Below are 21,534 nucleotides of genomic sequence, written 5' to 3'. Positions count from 1 at the left end.
TACCTTATTTGCCCGTGGGAGCGAGTGGAATTAAAAAAAAAAAAAAAAAAATTAATGGAGGGAATATGGTGCTTCAAATGGATGGATCATAGATTATTCCAAGATTTGTCCATCTGCTGTCGCACTGCAACTACATAAGAGGAGGGTTGATGACGAACCAGCCATGTTGTAGTACGTGTAGAAGACCAGTAGTTGGGGTAAGCTGTGCTTACCGGCGATTACCCTGCCCAGTGAGTACATGCATAGTCTGAATTTTGAGGATCAAGGATGCAATGACCAATTTTTTGTGGTGTAACGGAAATTCAGTACAAGTTGTGTAACAAATTACTGTTGGCAGAAAGTAATGAGTAAAGTAATAATATTCATTTTGAGAAGAGTAACGACTAATCAGTAATATATTACATTTTTTGAGTCACGAGCCCAACACTGTCAGGGATACCACAGACATGTGACGTCACCGAGGTATTGAGGTCATTACCGTCATCACCGCAAATAAAAATAAATGTGACCCACCGCAGACTTTTGGTGGCTTTTGACTTTTTTGCATCATTTGAAAGTGAGCAATCTGAGCTTCAAAACAAGGTGTCACTTGTGCTAATCAAGCAAATATATTAAAAGCTATGACTTGTTAATGACTAGGGGGTGGCAAACTGTGTTTCTGAGATAATCACCTTCAAAGTTTTCCCCACACTTGGTTTCATTCAGCCAACTCCCAGAATGCAAATTAGTTGGCGGACCAACAAGCCGCATGGCTACTTGTCACATGGCCACTTGACACCCTGCTGAATGGGGCAATCTCTGCATTGTTCTTCTATTTTTAGGGAATGGCAAACAGCGTCATAGACACACAACATCTTTTGTTTTTAAAAAGGCTTTTATTCAACAGTAAGAATATACATGTTTCATAAAAGTGGAATTATTTAGGAGTTCATAAGTGCGTACAACAAAATGTAGAGTCTATCAGTAATATGAGTCTCTGTATATCAGCCTTGGTGTGTCATTTAATATGTAAATGCGTATGTCAGATATTTTCAAAGTTCTTGGAGTTATTATGTAGGCTAACCCCAACCATACCCCAGCTACACCCTGAGAGGATGTTTGGGGCCTCTTTCCATTTTATTTTCATCCCTGGCTGCATTTATTGGGAAACTTAATTCTTGTCCATTGCTACTTGTTCACAATCTGCATCACCAACCTCAACGGTCTTCATCACGTCATCAACGGCAGTTCCCCCTGCCACATGCCACCAGAGTGGTGTTTTAAGGGCCCTCCAACACAGACACAGGCAAAGAAGTTGCAAACACACTAGTTTATTGTAGAGTGGGCAAGATGTAACAAGCCAGGAGCAGATGGACACGTCATGACAGAGGCTCTCTGTGTGTGTAGGGATAGGTGATTTATCTCTTGCTCGTTGATTGCTCTGATGAGCAACTGGCGTACAGCCACCTCTGATCCCAGGCCTAATTACCTAGACCCAAGACAGGTGTGGCTGCTTAAACCACACCACCTTCACACTACAATGAAATAGAGAATTGATGTGTTTCCAGACTATTCGGTTTTCTGAAATATACTGAACAAAAATAAAAATATAACATTAGTGCCGGGCCATATGTCCAGAAAATGTTATCACGATAAAATTGGGCTGGACTGTATGGCCAAAAATGTTATCACGTTATGTTTTTTTATATTGATTGATGTTGATAATTATCACTTATTAATAATAATGCTCAATTTACAGTTTTAAGTGTGTTCTCAGCCATGAGAATACACTTAAAAATAAATTGACGTTGTAAAAGATGTTAATCACTGTATAAATTAATAATAAATATGTACACAAAAAAGAGAAATAAAATAAATTCGATATAAATATGTAATTTATACGTTTATACGTTTATTTATATAAATAAATATTTATCATCTGATAAACGTCCGAAAAGTTCCTGAATCTGCGTTCTCTGAATATATGCGGGGACGTTTGGAGCGGACCTAGGGACGTTCTCTGACCGTCTCAGACCAAAAGTCACTGAAAGTCGCGGATTCTTTCTTTAATCACTCTCCTTTTGTTGGGATGGAGGCCGTCAGGTTAGGAGGAGGGCGTGTTCAAGTTTGTGTTAGGGGTAGACCTGCTGCGTCAGCTCTGGGGGGCCTCATCCCCATTGCGCGCTGTCCGGCCGCAGAGCGCCGTGGTTAGCTGGCTGGTGGAGGTGTGGCCGGGCTTGGCTGTTGCAGGGGCAGCAAAAAGGGGTGGCCTGGCTTGCTGCATGATCCCAGCAGTGGCAGCTGGGCGAACCACCAGGTGGTTGCTGCGGCTGCTTCTCCCCTGGTCCTCCGCCGGACACCCTGGGTGCTGCTGATGCCATTCGGAAGAGGGCTCGTGATGTGTCCCAGCCCCGTGCCAGAGAGTCCCTGTTCAGGCACCAGTGTTGCAATTACCTAGACCCAGCAGGACATGTGTGGCTGCTCAAAGCGCACCATCCCCACACCACAAATGTGTAATATAATAAGTGAATAACAGATCAGTGTGACAACTCTTTATGGGATTTAGACATGGAAACACCTGGAGAAGTGTCCTTTAGTTCAACTAAACACATTTTCACTAAAAACTGTGGTACATTTGGCTGTCGTGTCACACTGTTGTTTTTCTGCTGTACGACTGGCAGATTGTGTCAGGTGTTTGTAGGTTGAGGTGTAACGATAAGATTTTCGCTAACTATATATATATATATATATTTCTGTTAAATGCTTAATTAAAATAAAGACAGTTGTATGCCATGATGCATTAAATTCTCCAAAATAGGCACTAGTCTTAAAATAAAAATCTGCATCATAAAAGAAACAAAAATTGCACTATTTTCATATTACGATTTTGAACATTCCACAGCACTCGTAATCTAAGTAAGAGGTGGCAAAAGAAAATAAGTAAGTGCAGCTGGTAATGGTAATATACGCAGCCCTAGTTCCACCACACAATTAGTTCCTATTGCAGGCACGTCAGCCCCTCAATAGACACACGTGTCACAGGTTCCAAAAGGCCATTGGCAGCCTTGAGAGACACATCACACAGCCGCCCGGAGGCATCGCTGTTTATCCAGGAAATGGAAGCCAGGGCCTTGGTTCCTCTTACTCCTCTCAGATTAGACAACTAACCTTGGCTGCGTTATGCGCGCCTGTCCTTCTATTCATATCGCGTCTGTCTGCCCTTTATCCAGGCATTGTTTTAATAGCGGAGATGTTTCTTTGTGTTTATGTTGTGTTTGGCTCCTTTTTTTTTTTTTTTTTTGGTATATAATTAACTTTATTTTTAGACAAGCGCTTGTGTTTGAAGCTTTTCCAGGTGATGTGGAGCAAGCTACGTCATGTTACAGATTTTGCTTTATCTATTTATTTTATTGTGTGTGGGTGTGTCCCATTCTCGGGGTCTTGTCGTGCCAGGGAGCTAGCCGCAAGTTTTCCGGCTTATTCCGATGCCAGCTGCTTTTCCACCAGCACGGCAACAAAGCTGTGCTGCTATAGAATGCGCAGGTTAAATATCGACTCAATATAGCAGCAAACCAATTTGCGAGCAAACCAATGTGTTTGCTCGATGGCCTGTGTCTCCCATTGAACTAGACAGCTCATCCTTACCTCCAGAAACTGGGAACAGCTAGACAGATTGACGTATAGAGAATCAAATGGGTCCCAAGTCCCATGTTATTTGATTCCAGACAGTCTGCCCTGTCTCTGCTCTGGGTGTTGGCCCTTTTTGTTTCCACAGTGTTGGTTCACATGTTGTCTCATCACGCCACTGAGTCATGTCAGCTGTCGATGAATACTCACCATATATCTATCTAGGCGTCTTGCATGAACCAGACTCACCAAATGCCAGCGGCAGGTTTTCGTCACATGCACATGCACACACACACACACACAGTCATCTGTATTATTCAACAATTTGAATCGCTGAAGGGTAATTTTCTTGTAGGTGAATTTTTAATACTTGATTTATATTGCTTTTATTGTTTCTTTTGGCAAAACAGGGCACTCAAGTACTTCATATTTAGTTATGTTTTTGTTAATATTTCATTATAATACAATTTTTCTATTGAATTATTTGCAGCACAACTAACAATTATTTGGCTTTCTGTTCACACCAATTAAAAAAAAAAAAAAAAAAAGAAAATATTTATGTAGAGCTGATACAAAACCCAGCGTCTGATCCCATTACTGTCTTTAAACAACTGTTTTGGTTTAGCCCATAGTTAGTTTCCGCAGTGTAACTGGACGTCCTTAAAATGTTGCTCATGGCTCATGTATACGTAATAATTGAGTGTAGTGTATCCCATTAAGCTCACTCTATTTTCCACTACAGGATAAGAACATTAAAAAAAAAAAAAAAAATTATTTTCCAGCGAAAACAACTTTGTCATTTTCTTGGAGTTTATTGCTGAATGCCACACATATTTGATTGTAAATTATACAGTTCTATCCAGCCACCAATACCAAATACCAGCTGTTCGCGTAAATATTACATTAATATGAAATTACAAATTCCTGTCCACTTCAATCTATTAAAAACCATTAACATACAACTGGCATAAAATTTGATCACTCAAATGGTTTGTAGTTTACTTTTGATTTATGAGCTTTATAAACGCTATTAAAATGTCAACTAAAATGGGGAGTTATATAACATATATAAAAATGGGGATTTTCATATACAGGTACTCCTCACTTTCGGAATTACCTGTCTAACGACCGTTTGGTCTTGTGACCGGCTCACATCGATATTAGCACCTCCGTATATAGGAAAATTGCTCTTGACGTGTTTTGATTAGGTGAAGTGAACAGCTGCGGCCCCAATAATTTTATTTTATTTTTTTTTCACAATTGCATCCTCTTTATAAATTACGCCCCGTGGTTGTCTAGACAGCTGTTGGGGTATGTGTCTATGTGAAAGACTATGCTTTGGGTAAGCTCAGACAGTGCTTGTCTGACTTCCTCTTTAAAGATCTACTTAATTTTTATTTTATTTTCCTGGTCTTTGTTTTTGGCCTCTGATGTTCGTTTCCTCTCTGCTCTCATGGACACTCTTTCTGTCACTGTGTCATTATTTCTTTCCCCCATGTATCTATCCTGTTCCGCAAGAGCAGAGAGTAGAATATGGAAAGATCTCAACAAGATGGTTAAATAGGCAGTATTCTATGTGAGAGAAAAATGCTGAGGATCATTTATTTTGAATGAGGACAAAGGCCTCTACCTCCAGAGGGGAGTTTTTTTTAAACATTGTCTCTGTTTTCCCTGGAATCCCCCCAACTTTATGTTAAGAGAAATGTTGTTTCTCTCTACAATGTCAATTCTAACATCGAAGAACCAGATCACATTTGGTCCTGTTTACCTGGTATGGAGATGAGGAATAACCACACGGGAGCCTGGAGGTGCATTGGAAGGGATTGTAATCCGCGTCTGCCAGGTCATTTACAAGTTCCTGTGAATTTACTGTTTGAGGTTGGCATCCAGTGAGACAGTTGAGGGACACAGACTTGTAAATTACTTCTGACCCGAGCCACACCCTCTGTTGTTGTATAAAGCTCTCTTGATCGGAAATAAGATTAGACTGGTCAGAACACTGCTTTGGAGCAGTACTGAACCTTTCTGCATTATGAATAATCTTGAATATTCTCAGTTTTTGTTTTCTTGTAGCGGGCAGATTAACCTTACCGATCATTGCAGAAGAATTTCTTAATATCTACAACAGTATTCTCTTTTGCTTGACAAGTTTTGTTTCCCCTGCGAGTTTACTGGCACCTTTAAATCTGACCTGTCTGTTTGGTCTTTGGTAACCCTCCACCCTACTGCCCCTGAATTCCATTGCCTTTATTTGTGTACTTGTGTTGTTCTGTATGATGGCCTGTGTGGTGTGGGTTTTGTCCATGTAACCATTGCTATCAGTGTGAGAACCAACAGATTTCCTTTATCACTGAATGCAATCATGTGATTCCCCCCATAAACAAAGGACAACATTAAGAAGTAGCACTCTCTAGTGGGTTTATTTGGCTGTATCTAGACAATGACTAATACACCCCTCTCCAGTGGTTACCGACGAGCCTAAACTGAGGTTAGGCCCTTGGGCTCTGGGAGGACTGTTGTAGTTATTCAATGAAATTAGCGTTGCTAGACCTGTAATGCCAGGCGCACTACAGGTTTATCATTCTAATCAGACTGTCTCACAGTTGCCTCACACTTGCTAGGGGAAAAAAGCTTTCTAAATCATATGGCTTTCTACAACTAATGAGGTAGCGGCATTGGAAAGCTATATGATCTGATTATTTTGCCGGAACATAAGTTGGCTCCTATTCTAGTCGCACAGTTCTCCTAATGTTTACAATCTAGGTGCTGCTCCATGTGGGAACAACAATAAATGGTTCATTTAAATATGAAGTAGTAAATTGAAGTTAAATTCAGATGCGGGTTTGAGTGTTTGCTTACACCCATGCTTTACTGTCTCACTCTGGAGAACATGAAAATGCAAACACACATCTGGGCTTTTTTTATTGGTTTTATTTGGAGAAACGCATAGCGGATCTCGCACCGTAGCCTACAGTCTATCTACCGCATTATTTATTTTTATATATATATATATATATATATATATATATATATATATATATATATATATATATATATATATATATATATATATATATATATATATATATAATTTTTTTTTTTTTTTTTTTTTTTTTTTTTAAGAAACACACAGCAGTTGGTATTAAGTTCTAGCAGTTCCCGTTGGTGGATTTTCTCAGATAGGGGCCGGTTCTAATTCTACTGAGGCACCGATTAAAGTATGAAGGGATCAAAAATCTGAAAGGTTTACTCGAATGTTCATGTTTTCTGACAAAGGCTGCCCACGAAAAACTGGCTGCGTTGTCAGATGTCACAGTTTGTGTCTTAGTAGGCCCATCAGAGGCCCAAATGTATGTGAACAAGCACTGAAAAAGTTATTTTTTCCTTTTTTTCTTAATCCCTTTTAAGTTTAGGAATATTTTGCGGAAGCAGCATTGTGGAAACGCGACAGGCTTTTCCAGTTGTGCCAGTTCTAGGCTTAAATTTTTTTGATGTAGACTGTTGACACTGCAATTTCCCTTTGGGGGGATGAATAAAGTACAGTATCTTAAAGTCGATAAACTTCAAAAGTTTGATCTCAACACTAAAGCACTAGAAAGTTTGACCTGATCTGGGATCTCAGTTTGTTGCTGATCCCAGTTACAAAGCAGACGTGTAGCTGACCTTGGTTTAACAAAAATGGTAGTATTTAATTTCTGCAATGGAATCTGAATTTGTTCAGTTTGTTCCATTTTTCTCATGCACGTCAGATGGTTTACTGAAAAGTTGGTAGCTTATTCTCATGTGTTTAAAGTGTCAATATACTGTACTGTATATTGACACATCGAAATCGTGAGACATTACACGAATCATGACTCTTTTTATAGAAATCATCAAATCGTGAGATCCTTCCCAATATCCAGTCCTAGTGGACATGTAGTTAAAAAGAAATTTAAATCTGTTTCGGAAACAAGTCTTAACCAATCTCCTGTTTCTTCCAGCCCTCCAGTGCCACTGTGAGCGATGCAGTGCCAACTCGAGCTGCACCACTGACGGCGTCTGCTTCGTGGCCGTGCGGAAGTCCGGCAGCCAGCTGATCACGGAGGGCAGCATGTGCGTGCACGAAATTGAGCTGATCCCGCGCGACAGGCCCTTCATCTGTGCTGTGTCGGCGCGCGATGATTCGGGCATTTACCCTATGTGCTGCAACACAGACTACTGCAACAAGAACCCCGACCCCGGTGTGTTCCCCGGTAGGCACACTTTTTTTCTTTTTTTTCGTCACATCCCTCCATCTCCAGCTCTTTTTCTATCTCTTATCATAACCAAATACATTGATTTGCTTGTTGCTATTTGATCTGTCACGTCCGGTAATGCTGTATTTTTTTACAAGGTAAAATATTCACGTGTACTGCTCGCCAAAGAAACGAAAAATATGACTAATAGAAACTAGTCTTGCGCTCCGTCCCTTAAAATAAAGAATTGTCCTTGTTGGAGAAACATAAAATGACGTGTTCCTTATTGTAACGATAGTTTGAGAGACATTATGCGGTGGTCTAGGCGTCCATTTCCCAAAGAACAACACCATTGAGAGCGTGTCTACCCTCCTATTGGCTATCACCCGACGCTGCTTGTTTTCATAAAGTTTAAATGTGCTCAACAACAACCTGTTGTCTTCCTCCTTACCTCTTAAGTTAAACACAGGACAAAGACTATATAGACGTGGAAGAGACTGATTTGGTGTAGTTCAACATTTAAAAACATGCCAGTGATAGTGAACGCATGGAAGAAACCTACAACCTTGTAATAAACAACATGACACTCTGAAACCAAACAACATAAATTTGAGCAGTGGGGATTTTTGTATATCAAACAGTTTGGATATTATATTGATTACTGGTAGAATGTAGACAGCCTTTCCACTCACCTGCAAGCTGATTATGGAGGTATATGATGAAATACTGTAATGCATCAAATTTTTTTAATTGTTATGCTGTAATTTGTAAACTTACCGTCACTGCCATCCATCTATATTAGGCTCAGTAGTTACCATAGTCAGCTGCACAAGTGCTTCTCCCTGTTTCTGTTGATAGACGTGTGCATATGTGTCGAGAATTAATATACGTGTTGCCTTACCTTATCATATTTTGGAAAGGTATTACACGTGTCTATTCTAGACCTGTATGAAGTAGCATGGAAACATTAGCCATTACACCTGAAATAAATACAACAGCATACATTTGCTGTCATTGAGCAACCTGCTTCCATTAGTAATATGCAAATTCCAGAGAGAGGATTTGCCTACATTAATTTATAAAATCAAAATCCAGAGATATTAAGCTGTGACAGCAATGTCAGATTCAATAAGAAGAATGTCATTTACAAAGAAGAAAACCTCAAATAAGAAATGTAAATTAGGTGTGCGAGGTCAGTGAGGAGTATTTGAGACTATCTGCATGGCTGGCCATTATACTCAATGTGAGACTGAAGAAAGGGTTCTGGTTGCATCAGCATATTCACCATTTTCAGCAGAGAATCACTGTTATGGAAAGTACCAGACTGACCTGAGACTAGCAGATTCCCTGGCCAGGTATTCTCCCTGGCCTCAGTTTGCCCTCCTCCACAACGGAGTGAGTCGGATCTTATGAGGCAGACCAAGTCCGGTGCAGAATTACTAAACATTACTTAAATTATTATATATAATAACAGACAAAATGATTAGGTTTTATATACTTTATTGAAGTCAACACCATAGCCACATATCGCTTGTTTCGTTTTGCCGTCGTACCTCTCCCTCTCTCGGGTCTTTTTCCCTCCCCCCATGCCATTCAGAAAGTGCCGTTATCCCTTTCCTGTCTGTTCCATCTGAACACAGCATTAGTTGTTGAGCATCAAACGCATAGTTTCTATTTGGCATTGGCACGCGCAGCCATGTTTGTTGTTTGTCGTTCTTTCAGAAAGCCTCCACCTTCTTCTACTTCTACTTCCTACTCCACTGGGCATTTTTTTTCTCCACTGCCCCCTGATGAGTCATTCTGGCGATTTACCATATTCACCAGAATATAAGACAGGGTTTTTTCCTGGAAATATGTCTGGAAAAAGTTGTCTTATGTTCAGGGTCTACATTTTCAAATGTCAATATAAGGTAGAATATTAACAAGAATTGAATGTGCGCATTAGAAGGAGTGTTAAATTCTGTTTTCTGGACACATACCCTACAACTGTCGAACAACGCTGACACACTGTCCTCGTCCGATCCACCACTCGCTCTTCGTTGCTGTCGTAGTTCATTGGGAACCCCAACATTTTCCCACCTGGTTGATTTAAAAGAAGCAGGCGGGTCTTCTAGCTCCTGCATGTCTGACTCATTTGCACTGGCCATATTGTGAATGACTCAGATGCGCATTCAGCTTGAGCTAAGCTTAGCATGTTCAGACGGCTTGTTTGGTTCCACAGCTTAAGGTTTCCGGGTGAATCTCACGATTGTGAAATTTGGTTCTGTTCTTACATACTGGTAAGATTTGGTATACTGGTCCAGTGTTGAGCTACATATCGAACCGGTTTGTAGATTTTACACCATCCCGACCCTACCTACAGTATATGGGCTAAGGGATTGAAGGTTATAGGGGGGAAAATATAAAATTGGGAAAATAACAAATGTTTTATTTATGTATGTAGTTATATACACTCACTGAACACTTTATTAGGAACACCTGTACACCTACTTATTCATGCAATTATTTAATTAGTCTATCGTGTGGCAGCAGTGCAATGAGTAAAATCATGCAGCTACGGGTCAGCAGCTTCAGTTAATGTTCACATCAACCGTCAGAATGGGGAAGAAATCTCACTGTTTTCGACCCTGGCATGATTGTTGGTGCCAGACAGGCTGCTTTTGGTTTTTCTGTAACTGCTGATCTGCTGGGATTTTCACGCACAACAGTCTCTATAGAGTTTACTCAGAATGGTGTGAAAAACAAACATCCAGGGAGTGGTAGTTCTGCGGACGCAAACGCCTTGTGGATGAGAGCGGTCAACAGGCAATGGCCAGTAGTGGTCCGAGCTGACAAAACGGCTACGGTAGCGCAGATAAACCACTCTGTACAATTGTGGTGAGCAGAAACATATCTCAGAATGCACATGTCAAACATTGAGGTGGATGGGCTGCAACAACAGAAGACAACATCAGGTTCAACTTCTGTCAGCCTAGAACAGAAATCTGAGGCTGCAGTGGGCACAGGCTCACCAAGACTGGAAAAACGTAGCCTGGTCTGACGAATCTCGATTTCTACTGAGGCCCACAGATGGTAAGGTCAGAATTTGGCCCCAACAGCAGGATCCATTGACCCAACCTGCCTTGTGTCAACAGTTTAGGCTGGTGGCGGTGGTGTAATGGTGTAGGGATTTTTTTTCTTGGCCCACCTAAGGGCCTTTAATACCAATCGATTATTGCTTTAATGCCATAGCCTGTTTGTGTATTGTTGCTGAACAAGTGCATCCCTTCATGGTCACAATTGACCCATCTTCCAATGGCTACTTCCAGCATGCTAATGCACCATGTCACAAAGCAAAAGTCATCTCAAATGATTTCGTGAACATGACAATCACTTCAGTGTTCTTCAGTGGCCTTTCCAGTCACAGGATCTGAATCCAATTGAACACCTTTGGGATGTGATAGAAGGGGAGATTCGCAGCATGAATGTGCACCTGACAAATCTGCAGGAATTGTGTGATGCAATCATGTCAACATGGACCAGAATCTCAAGGGAATCTTTCCAACATTTTGTGGAACTCATGCCAAGAAGAATTGAAACTGTTTTGAGAGCAAACTGAGGCCCTATCCAGTATTAATATAGTGTTGCTAATACAATTTGCAGTGAATGTAAGTACAACTATGGTTTAAAAAGAAATACAACAAAGAGTTGTTGCAGAAAAGTTTATTATTTTAGGAATGGCTTAATGTTACATTTTTGATACTCTTAATACACAAAAGAAGACTGTGTTCCATATAACGTATTGTGTGTCCTGCGGCTACCTTCAGTTGTTTGTTTCCAGTTTCTCTCCAATTATCTTCCTTCATGGTCTTCATTTCTCTTTTTCTCCAACCTCTGCCCCTTTCTTGATTTCCTCTTGAATTCCTATATCCGCCATTATTATTAAGACATGCCTTGCATTCCAAAGGCTGCTGGGGAGAAAGAAGCAAAGTACACCGGATGAAAGACGGGCTCTTCCTGAGCCAGGATTTCACTGTGATGGATATTTCCATCATCCTCTCTGCGTAGGAGGGTGGCATTAACCTTGGACGTGTAGTTACACTCATCCTCTCCCTCGTCAGCCTATCCCCCACTTTTCTGGCTTTGTAAAGATAAAAGGCAGAGTAGGGAGTAAACTAAAGACCAAGACAGAACTTCACGATAAAGAACTGGGTTAGGGTAAGGGAGTTCCAAACAGCTGGTGAGCAATGATTTTAACAAGGGAAAGAAAGTTTATCGTTTTTTTTTAGTGATATTGGGGGCTGCAGGTCAGTATTGAATAAAATAAATATTGAGAAGTATCTTGGTTTATTATACATCATGTAATTGTCTGTGGCTTATCTGCAAACAACCTCAAAAGTAACCATGTGCTCATCAATGGCCCAGAGAAGGGAGGGCAACTCGTGGAGGGTCTGCAGGTCGGCGGCGCATGATCCGATCTGCGTTTCGCCAAACAGAACCAATAGAAATTGTGTTTTTGCAATGTCCCCCACAAGCTTGCAGAAGGGCAATTTGGCCTTGTAGATCTTATATGAGTGAAGATTCAGCAAATTAGTTGCTGATGTCTTGCCTCAAATTTGTTCAGAAACAGATCCTGGTGGACTGATAAGGAGAAATCAGTGAAAGCTTGTGCAACTTATAGCTATACTGTATTTCTTCGTTGTATTATACCGCGTCTCAAACTGCTGCGAGCTGGAAGGAGCTAGAAATGTAAACCTTGGCCCAATAACAGGAAGTGATGTGCAAATGCTTCCCAAGAAACATGAGCCCAATCGGCAAGATAGTGGCACTGTAATTAAGGCCCAAAAGCGCAATTTTGGAAAGACGTCAAAACGTGACTACGATTGGCTTGAAATTTGACAAAGTCCAGCTCAGTGTGGTCTACAATTAAAACTCTTGGACCATGTCTGCCATGATGGATTTTTTGCTGACTTGTATAATGTGAAAAACAGTTATGTGAATAGACTTTGTTAGATTTTGACTGTCAACACCACATTTAGTAAACAGCATTGTGGAACTGAGATACACATTTCTATTATAAATGAGCAAGATCGGTCCAAAAACATGGCCGCCTTCAACCAAAAATGTTTTGCAAAATACGGCAAATAGCAGAAATTGGCCATAACTCTATTTGTCCAATCGTCATAAATCTTGGTAATTATTCACATTACTGTTTTTCACATTATGCAAATTAGCAAAAAATCCAACATGGTGGACTTATATGGTCTCAGAGGCTTTATCAAATCTGATAAAAGGTAGGCAAATGCAGAACTTTGAGTGCGCAATTATTGAAATACTGCATACATTGTGATGATACAAGTGTGTGATTGGTCTCACTCCTTCTCTAAACAGAATTAAACTAGCTGAAGTGACATTGTTCAGCTTTGTGAAACCCGAAACCTGCTCGTTGCTGCTTGCGGCTTTAATTTAGCCGATTGAGCTGCTTCCTTCTGTTGAGAGCTAAAAGGTACCTGTGAATTGCAGTGTGCGGCTATATTTGTTTTATTAAATTTATGCAGTTTTAATTTCAATATTTTGTCCGATTTTATTCACCCATAATATTTACATTTACATTTAGTCATTTAGCAAGATATATGTATTTCTGTCAAAATGAGTCTAGTTCTTCTCCATCAGTCTACTTTTCTGATGTTAGAGAACCCTAAGATATTCCACTGAACCTAATTTTTGACTTCGGACTCACTTCCCTGTTCCAGATTATCCCAACAAACTTTATACTTATATATCATATTCACCTGTAGAAAGTAATTCAAGAAAATACTTACTTGTCTGAAGTTCTGTGGGGGGAAAAAAGGAATGGTTAAATTTATTCCAGTGCCTAATCACTTGTTTTTTTTCAATTGTGTTCTGGGAAGGTTGTATAGGGAAAGTTACGTTAATTTGAAAAAATACAACGGTTCAAGACAAATATAGAAGATGAGTGAATTACGAGTTTCAAAAATAATTGCGCCAATTCACTCCAAGCAATATTTACAACAAAAAAAAAAGAGGGAGTGATATGTCCACTCACTATCTTCAGGCCCAAGAGGCAAGCAGATGACGTTTGTCATAGCTCCAAAAGGCCGAATGCCCCCTCCCCCAAAAACATGGCTAGTACTCTAGGCCTTGTGGCATCACGCAATATGCTTGGTTTTCCATTTCTGTCTCTTTCTCAGTTTAGTTCTATATTATGTCTTTGTCATCGTATTCGTTCATCATCATCATCATCGTAACCCATCATGGGGGACTTTTATGATCCAAGAGGCTTTTTGGATTTTGACTGTATCAACACTAAATTTGGTGTGCACCATTGGAGGACTGAGAGACATTCTATTACAAATGAGCAAGATCGGTCAAAAAACATGGCCGCCAAAGGCCAAAGAAAATAGGCCATAACTCAAGCTGTCTCAAGCGATCCTGATATTACTGAGGAGACATCCCACACTGTCCTGAGCGTACACACCATATTTTGTTTAAATCCGATTAAGGAAGGCCAAATTGGAGTCCATGACCCGCTCCTTGCTGCTCGTACTTTTATTTTGGCTGATTTGGCTGCTTTCTTCTGTTGAGCGTAAATACGTTTGAACCCGTGAATTGTTGCTTGCAGCTACAGTATATTTTATTTTTATTTTTTATCCATCCGAGAGATCGAAGTCACCTGCGATCGATTAACTATTGCACTCGTTCTCTGATATTACGCTACCGCTATGACGTGGACACGGCTTCAGTCTCCGGTTGAAAGCGCTCCGAACAGCCAGGAAGCAATGCTTCCTTCATGGGCTTGGAAAAATGCGTGTCGGAGGTGATGTGTTCATTGGAACTTGGAAAAACTGCGGCTCTGGTGTAGTTATGGTAAAGTTTCATTTAGGAGGATTTAAATGTATATTTAATACAACACAGACAATTAATTATATTATATAATTATGGAACCCAGAATCGCGATTGTGGCGCCGCCCCTTGTGGCCGCCTGCGTGAGCACTGCGTGTCGATTACGCACATTTGAGTATTTTTCGAGCTTATAGAGCTTATTGTGCGTAATCACCGGGTGTCATGACATTTCACTGCATATATGTACGACCGTATGTGTATGTATGTGACAAATATTATAAATATAAATTCTGGGGACGGTAGCTCAGGAGGTAGAGCTGGTCGTCTAGTAATCTAAAGGTTGCTGGTTGCTGGTTCGATCCCAGGCTCCTCCTGCTAGCATGCTGTAGTGTCCTTGAGCAAGACACTTAACCCCTCATTGCTCCTGATGGCTGCGTCCGTCGGTGTTTGAATAATTGTAAGTCGCTTTGGATAAAAGCGTCTGCTAAATGACGAAATGTAAATGTAAATGTAAATAGTAAAAGTACCAGCCAGACAAAAGTAAAAACGGTGGCTAACACCATAATTTACCATTGTTAACAGTGAGGGGACAAACAGGGCTGTTGAAATTATTATTGTCTGTGTGGTGAGCATACTGTATACTGTGCATGGTGTAAGAGACAGAGACACAGACAGGCTGAGTGTGACCAGGTGTGGTGTTATCACAGCTCTTGTCTGTCTTGACTTGTGTCCCCTCTGTCCACCTTATCCCCTCTGAAGGTGCAAATTCTGTAAAGTATCAGATAAAACAAAAACTATGAAGAATTCTGTTTGGTTACTGTGATAAAGCTTTTAAATGTTCTTTAACGTCACTTTTTTTTTTTTTATTAAGCCGACTTATAACTGCATATTATCTGAATTACCCAAAATATAAGGTGAGTAAAAATGGCAACCATATTTTCAGTTTCGGCAACCAAAAGGTGATGCTTGTTACCAGCCTGCAACCACTTTTAAGTTAGACTTCACTCCTGGTTTTCACTCCAGATTTATATATTGTCCTACAAAGCATTCAATCCTCTGTGTGATCCCTGTTAATTATATTTAAATCCAGTTTATTTCATGTTGTCTTTCATATTTTTCCTCTCTTCATCAGTCCCTACTGTGAAGGCCCCCTCGCTGGGGCCGGTGGCCTTCGCGGCGGTGATCGCAGGACCAGTGTGCATCTTGTGCCTGCTGCTAGTGGTGGCCTTCTATGTTTGCCACAGCCACCGCGGTCTTGGTGCTGGGGGAGCTGGGGCCCACCACCACCACCACCACCGTGTGCCCAACGAAGAGGACCCCACCATGGACCACCCCTTCATAACCGTGGGCACCACCCTCAAAGACCTCATCTATGACATGACCACCTCTGGGTCTGGATCAGGTGTGACGATCACTTTGTTGAGGGGGAAAATATGGGAAATGTCTCTCCTACGTATGAGTACATGTATGAGTCTTTGCTATTTGAGTATGTGCATGAACAATACACTACAGTCTTAGTTTAACACTCCGTGAGAGATATAGGCAACAATACCAGGACCCTGATGTGAATAGGAAGGGTAAAACCAGGAAGGGTAAAACCAAGAAATATTTTATATATATATATATATATATATATAAAATATCATGTTCAAAATCTGTTGTGAGGGAAAACTAGACCAGGCATAAGAAGATCATTTTGAATAAACATCGTCTAAACACACCCAGACATTCCATGGAAAAAAATTAATTGTTTTCCACTGCCCTTGGTATGGAGGTTTAAAAGGACTGTACAGAAGGCGGGCTGTAGGTGACGGAGCTCTGTCCCTCCTCCATGGCTGGGATTGAAACACCCAAACAGCATATTTCTGTTGAGTAGAATTAACCCTGAACCTGACTAAGTCTCATCTGGTGGAATCCAGGCGTAGCAATTGGGTTAACAACGGTGGTATAATGTAGTGTAGCAGGTATATCACTGACCTGAATACAGATGTGACTTTCTGCCTCCGTTCAGCTGGGTTTTACAGTAGTGACACCAACTGAGCTAGAGGCTGAAAGGAAACCTGGCTGGCATATTGACTCCGCACACACTCCTCACACTTTCATTCACACAGTATTGGCACGGGTGACACTCACGATAAATTAGTGCTTCCACAGGGAGAGCAGCTCCTCCGCTAGCCTGCCAAGGAGCACTTGTAGCTATACGCTCGCTCAGCGCAGCACACTAGACTGCAAGGCGTGGGATTCAAGTGAGTCAGCGGGTGTTGCCTGTCTGCATGTCTCTTGTTTTTTTGGGGGTTTTTTGTGTGTAATTACAGTTCTTTGTACCCCAGAGCTTGTGTGGAGGTGTGGGAGGTGTCCTGTTATCGTTATTATTATTCCCTTCTCAACCACTCCCTGCTGTGCCAAACACAGGAAGAAAACAACATCAGCTAATTGCAAGCAAATGAATAACTGAATCAATTGGCGTCGTAATACTTTGACTACAGAGGCTTTTTGCAACCTGGGGGGGGGTCTGCGATGTAGGCTGCTACTCACATGGGACAGCAGCAGCAGCAGCAGCAGCAGTAGTAATAATAGCTATTTATTACAATACAGAACACGCGACTCAAATTGCTTTACATTGATTGAAGGCAATCAAATTATTGTAATGATAATTATGATAATTACATACAGACCAGCAGTGTCTCTCCAGTTTTAGGTGAGTTATTGGTATCTACCACAACCACAGATCATAACAATATCGTGTGCTTTTCAGCAGGTCCTCATGATTTAATTTTTTCTCTCATCTTACTTAGATTGTCTTTCTGTGCTTGTCTGTCCCTCCTTTCTGCTCCTCCCCCTCCAGGACTGCCCCTGCTGGTGCAGCGGACCATCGCCCGAACCATCATCCTCCAGGAGAGCATAGGAAAGGGGCGCTTTGGGGAGGTGTGGCGGGGCAAGTGGCGGGGAGAGGAGGTGGCCGTAAAGATCTTCTCCTCACGTGAGGAGCGCTCCTGGTTCCGCGAGGCAGAGATCTACCAGACTGTCATGCTGAGGCACGAAAACATCCTTGGCTTCATTGCCGCCGACAACAAAGGTCGGTGAATTGCCTAACAATTCCATTTTATTCAGTTTCATATTCTGAAAACAATTAGTAAAAATGTGTAGATTAATTAAGCAATGTAATTTCATTAATCAAGCTACCGGATTTAAAGCCAGAACATTGCCTTATTAATGTTAATTAATCTATTATTACGCACTTATTAAAAGCTAACTATGCTTTATGATGCTAAAGCAAAAGCTATGCTTTTTACATATTTACATTACATATATTTAATATTTAAATATTTTGGCATCAAACTGGTTGTTGGTTGCTGGTTCCAACTTGTGTTGATGTGATTAGTGATGTTTTGTATCACATTTCAGAATATCTTTTACAATGTACAATTTACCTCAATGTTATAATTGTGTTTTGTTATTTTTACAAAGCCCTGTTGAGGCTGTTTTATAGAACGTTCTTTGTGGTAGCATGTGGCTGCAATTTACAGGAAAGCGATGAAAACAAACGTTTTCAAGAGCTGCCTTAAAGTGTGTTTTCTTCACCTCAAAAATATTTATTTTATATTCACATTTTACAGTAAGTCGGGAAAACCCTTCAAAATGAACCTTAAAGGGATATTTTTAAAATTTTTAACACTCTAATCACCATTGGAATGGACAAATATGCTTGCTTGTTGCCAACGTACGTTCATTTGGAAATCAATTAACAACCCAAATCGATGACAAAAATTATGTAGACACCCAGGCTTTTTCTTATCTGCAAGACGGTGGCGGAACCCTGCGGGGGGAACGTCCCTGTTCGCTCTCACAGTAGGAAATCCCGGTAAATCCACATTAGTGTCCAGAGTGTTGGCGGTTTGCCACATTTCCGTGAAACAGTAAACAAGACTCCCTGTAGATCTCCGGGTTCCTTGTGGGTTATGTTGGACGGCAAGTTCAGGTTCCCCATTTCTACTGACGGACTATAGAGATTGTACCTCCACCACTTTGCCACCTTCAATAACTTAGCCTTAGCTTAGCAGCAGCACTGCAGCTTTGGTAACTGCGCCTGAGTGAAACGGCAAGCGCAAAGGAGGGGGAATCACTCTTCATTAACATCAGGCGGTGCAACCCTGGACATGAAACTGTTAAGGTGACTGTCTGCAGTCCGGACATGGCGCTTATGACAGTAAGTCACCGACCACGTTACATATCCAGGGAGTTCTCGCACGCCGTTGATTTGTGTGTACATCCCTCCACGGGTGCGCGCAGAGACGGCGTGTGACATCAACCACTCCACTATCGCATGGCTTCAAACACAACCCACGACTGCGCCATCTTAACTACGGGTCGGGCAATCGGTTAAAATAAGAGAATAGTACATCGAAATAATTAGAGCCGTTAAAACAAATTTATGTTATTGCGTTAGCTTTGACAGCCCTATTCGGCTAAGTAAAAAAAAAAAAAAAAAAAAAAATATATATATATATATATATATATATATATATATATATATATATATATATATATATATATATTTATTTTTATTTTTATTTTTTTTTATTTAACACAAAAAAACATTTTCCAGCGGAAATTAAACAACCTAGCTGTTCCTGGTTTGCCTACATACTCCATGCGGCTGTGATTCTATCCTTCTCTCTCATTCACTGAACCGCTCTGTTTTGGCTGTTTTTTTCTCTCTCTGTGTAGACAATGGAACGTGGACGCAGCTGTGGCTGGTTTCTGACTACCACGAGCACGGCTCTCTGTTTGACTACCTGAATCGCTACACCGTCACAGTGGAGGGCATGATCAAGCTCTCCCTATCCACTGCGAGCGGCCTGGCCCACCTCCATATGGAGATAGTGGGCACACAAGGTCAGGCATGCACACTCACACACATCACACATGCAATACCAGCAAATGTATTGGTAACACTATCAAAAATATGGTATATCATATCTGTTTTTTACTTCCGAATCAATGTTTGCGTGTTATGTTTATGAACCCAACTGCGGTTCATCACGTTGAACTATTGTTTTGAGTGTTTGTTTTACCATGTCTTTGTGTTTACAGGAAAGACCTAATTTATGAGGTTTAAAAAGATACTATTTTTTGCATCGGCTGCAGCTTGTTACGATAAATCGTCAGCTTAAAAGGTTTCATCCTGACTTTGTCGTTTTTGTGCAAAGGTATGCTATAGTTGGCAAGTGTGTCTTTGTGCATCCCGCACCCCCTTACTCTTTGCCGGGTTCTTTCCCTCTCTCTCGTCTCCAGGTAAGCCAGCCATCGCCCACAGGGATCTGAAGTCCAAGAACATTCTGGTAAAGAAGAATGGAACATGTTGCATCGCCGACCTGGGCCTGGCCGTCCGCCACGACTCGGCTACAGACACAATAGACATCGCCCCCAACCACAGAGTGGGAACCAAAAGGTGTCCTCCCCTTTCTCCCATCACTGTAGGCCATGTACATGCATTGAGCCCCGTTTTTACATAAAAAAAAAAAAGTTTTATCAACGTTTTGCTGAATGGATAATTTTTTTTACCTTGATTTACTGACGGGAGTGGACTACCAAGGGAATTGATGAGTGAATCCATGATGACGTCAAGAATACACATCAAATCCCTGTTCTGGGAAATAACAGATTTATTTCAAAAGGAAGTCATAACCTAGCCAGAAAGGAGGGCTAGGGTCTTCCTCTCTCTATGCTCAGGCATCCAACATTTTTATTTTGAAAAAATAAATTGTTTCTTTTGTCAATATAAAAATACGCTACGATATAAAAGTTTAACCATTGTGCACTTGGGTAGAGTGGCCTCAACTAATCTATATAATCAATGACACTGATTATTAAAAAAAAAAATAATAATAATAATAATAATAATAATAATTTTTTATATATCTATATGGTTGTCAACAAATTTGGTTATGGATAAGTTGCCTGCATAAGTTATGTACCCTTCGTATACCTGGCTGTCACTCCTTGAGTAGAGCGCGTTGGGTAGTCAGTGGTGGCTGCGGAAATTGAAAGTAGAGGACAAACAAATACATCAGAAGTATGGGAGAAATTTACATTCAGATCTTGCAAAAGGACAATTTGCTGCAAAATATGCAGAACTAAACTTGTATGGCACAACGACACGATACATGAGCACCTGACGGGAAAACGTGTTAGAAAAACCAGCAAATGATGATGGGGGCTACGTCAGAACTAGTAGCTCACTGTGTAGTGTCAGCTCTGAAACACAAATTACACCATTTAACCGCATCCTGCAAAAGACTACTAGATGACTGTCCCATTTACTGATTGCCTAATTAGCTGCTGCCGTATTTTATCTGATTGATAGTCCAAATTGCATAAATGTATATCCATCCCTGAGAGCTGCAAGAGGGTGCAGTCATGGCTTTCCTGACTGTTCCCCAGTCAAACCTCGATGCCAATTCTTCCAGTATTGCCTGTTCTAGGCATATTTATAGTTGTGCCAAATGCTTTCCATTTCATTATAATGAACTTAACCGTGCTGCGGAGAATATTCAGTGCTGTGGAAACGCTCTTATTGCACTTCTCTCATTGGTACTTTAACATAACCTTTTGAGATGATTGGAACATTTCTCTGTCTTGGTAATGGGTTGCTTTTTTTGTTGTTTTCTGATTGATTTAAATCAATTGGGAAACATGTGTTAATATGTTTATATATTAATAGGCGGAAAATAAATGTCTTAGGGATGCTTATTTTGAAAAAAAATTCTGACTGATAGCCAACCCTCGTTAAACGATCAGTAACCATAAATTGGACTTTGCAAATTCTAACAATAAATAAGGGGAATCATAAATATATCTTTATATGTAA

General features: G+C 40.7%; 1 protein-coding gene across 2 annotated transcripts in view; it reads left to right on the top strand.

Annotated features, from left to right (window-relative positions):
- The first annotated feature begins 7,603 nt into the window (after window positions 1-7,603).
- The window catches only part of tgfbr1b (transforming growth factor, beta receptor 1 b), a 35,299-nt gene continuing 21,368 nt past the window's right edge, over window positions 7,604-21,534 (top strand). The window contains exons 1-5 of one of the 2 annotated variants that reach the window (XM_080020661.1): window positions 7,604-7,826; window positions 15,796-16,065; window positions 17,509-17,739; window positions 19,392-19,559; window positions 19,959-20,115. In XM_080020661.1, the coding sequence (XP_079876787.1) occupies window positions 7,697-7,826; window positions 15,796-16,065; window positions 17,509-17,739; window positions 19,392-19,559; window positions 19,959-20,115 (956 nt within the window). In that variant the 5' untranslated portion in view covers window positions 7,604-7,696. Of the gene's footprint in view, window positions 7,839-15,795; window positions 16,066-17,508; window positions 17,740-19,391; window positions 19,560-19,958; window positions 20,116-21,534 lie in introns of both variants that reach the window. The other variant, XM_080020660.1, reaches the window with a different exon arrangement.

The sequence above is a fragment of the Zeus faber genome (genome assembly GCF_960531495.2).
Source record: "Zeus faber genome assembly, chromosome: 19".
NCBI lineage: Eukaryota > Metazoa > Chordata > Actinopteri > Zeiformes > Zeidae > Zeus > Zeus faber.
This window is presented reverse-complemented; position numbering and strand designations above follow the sequence as displayed.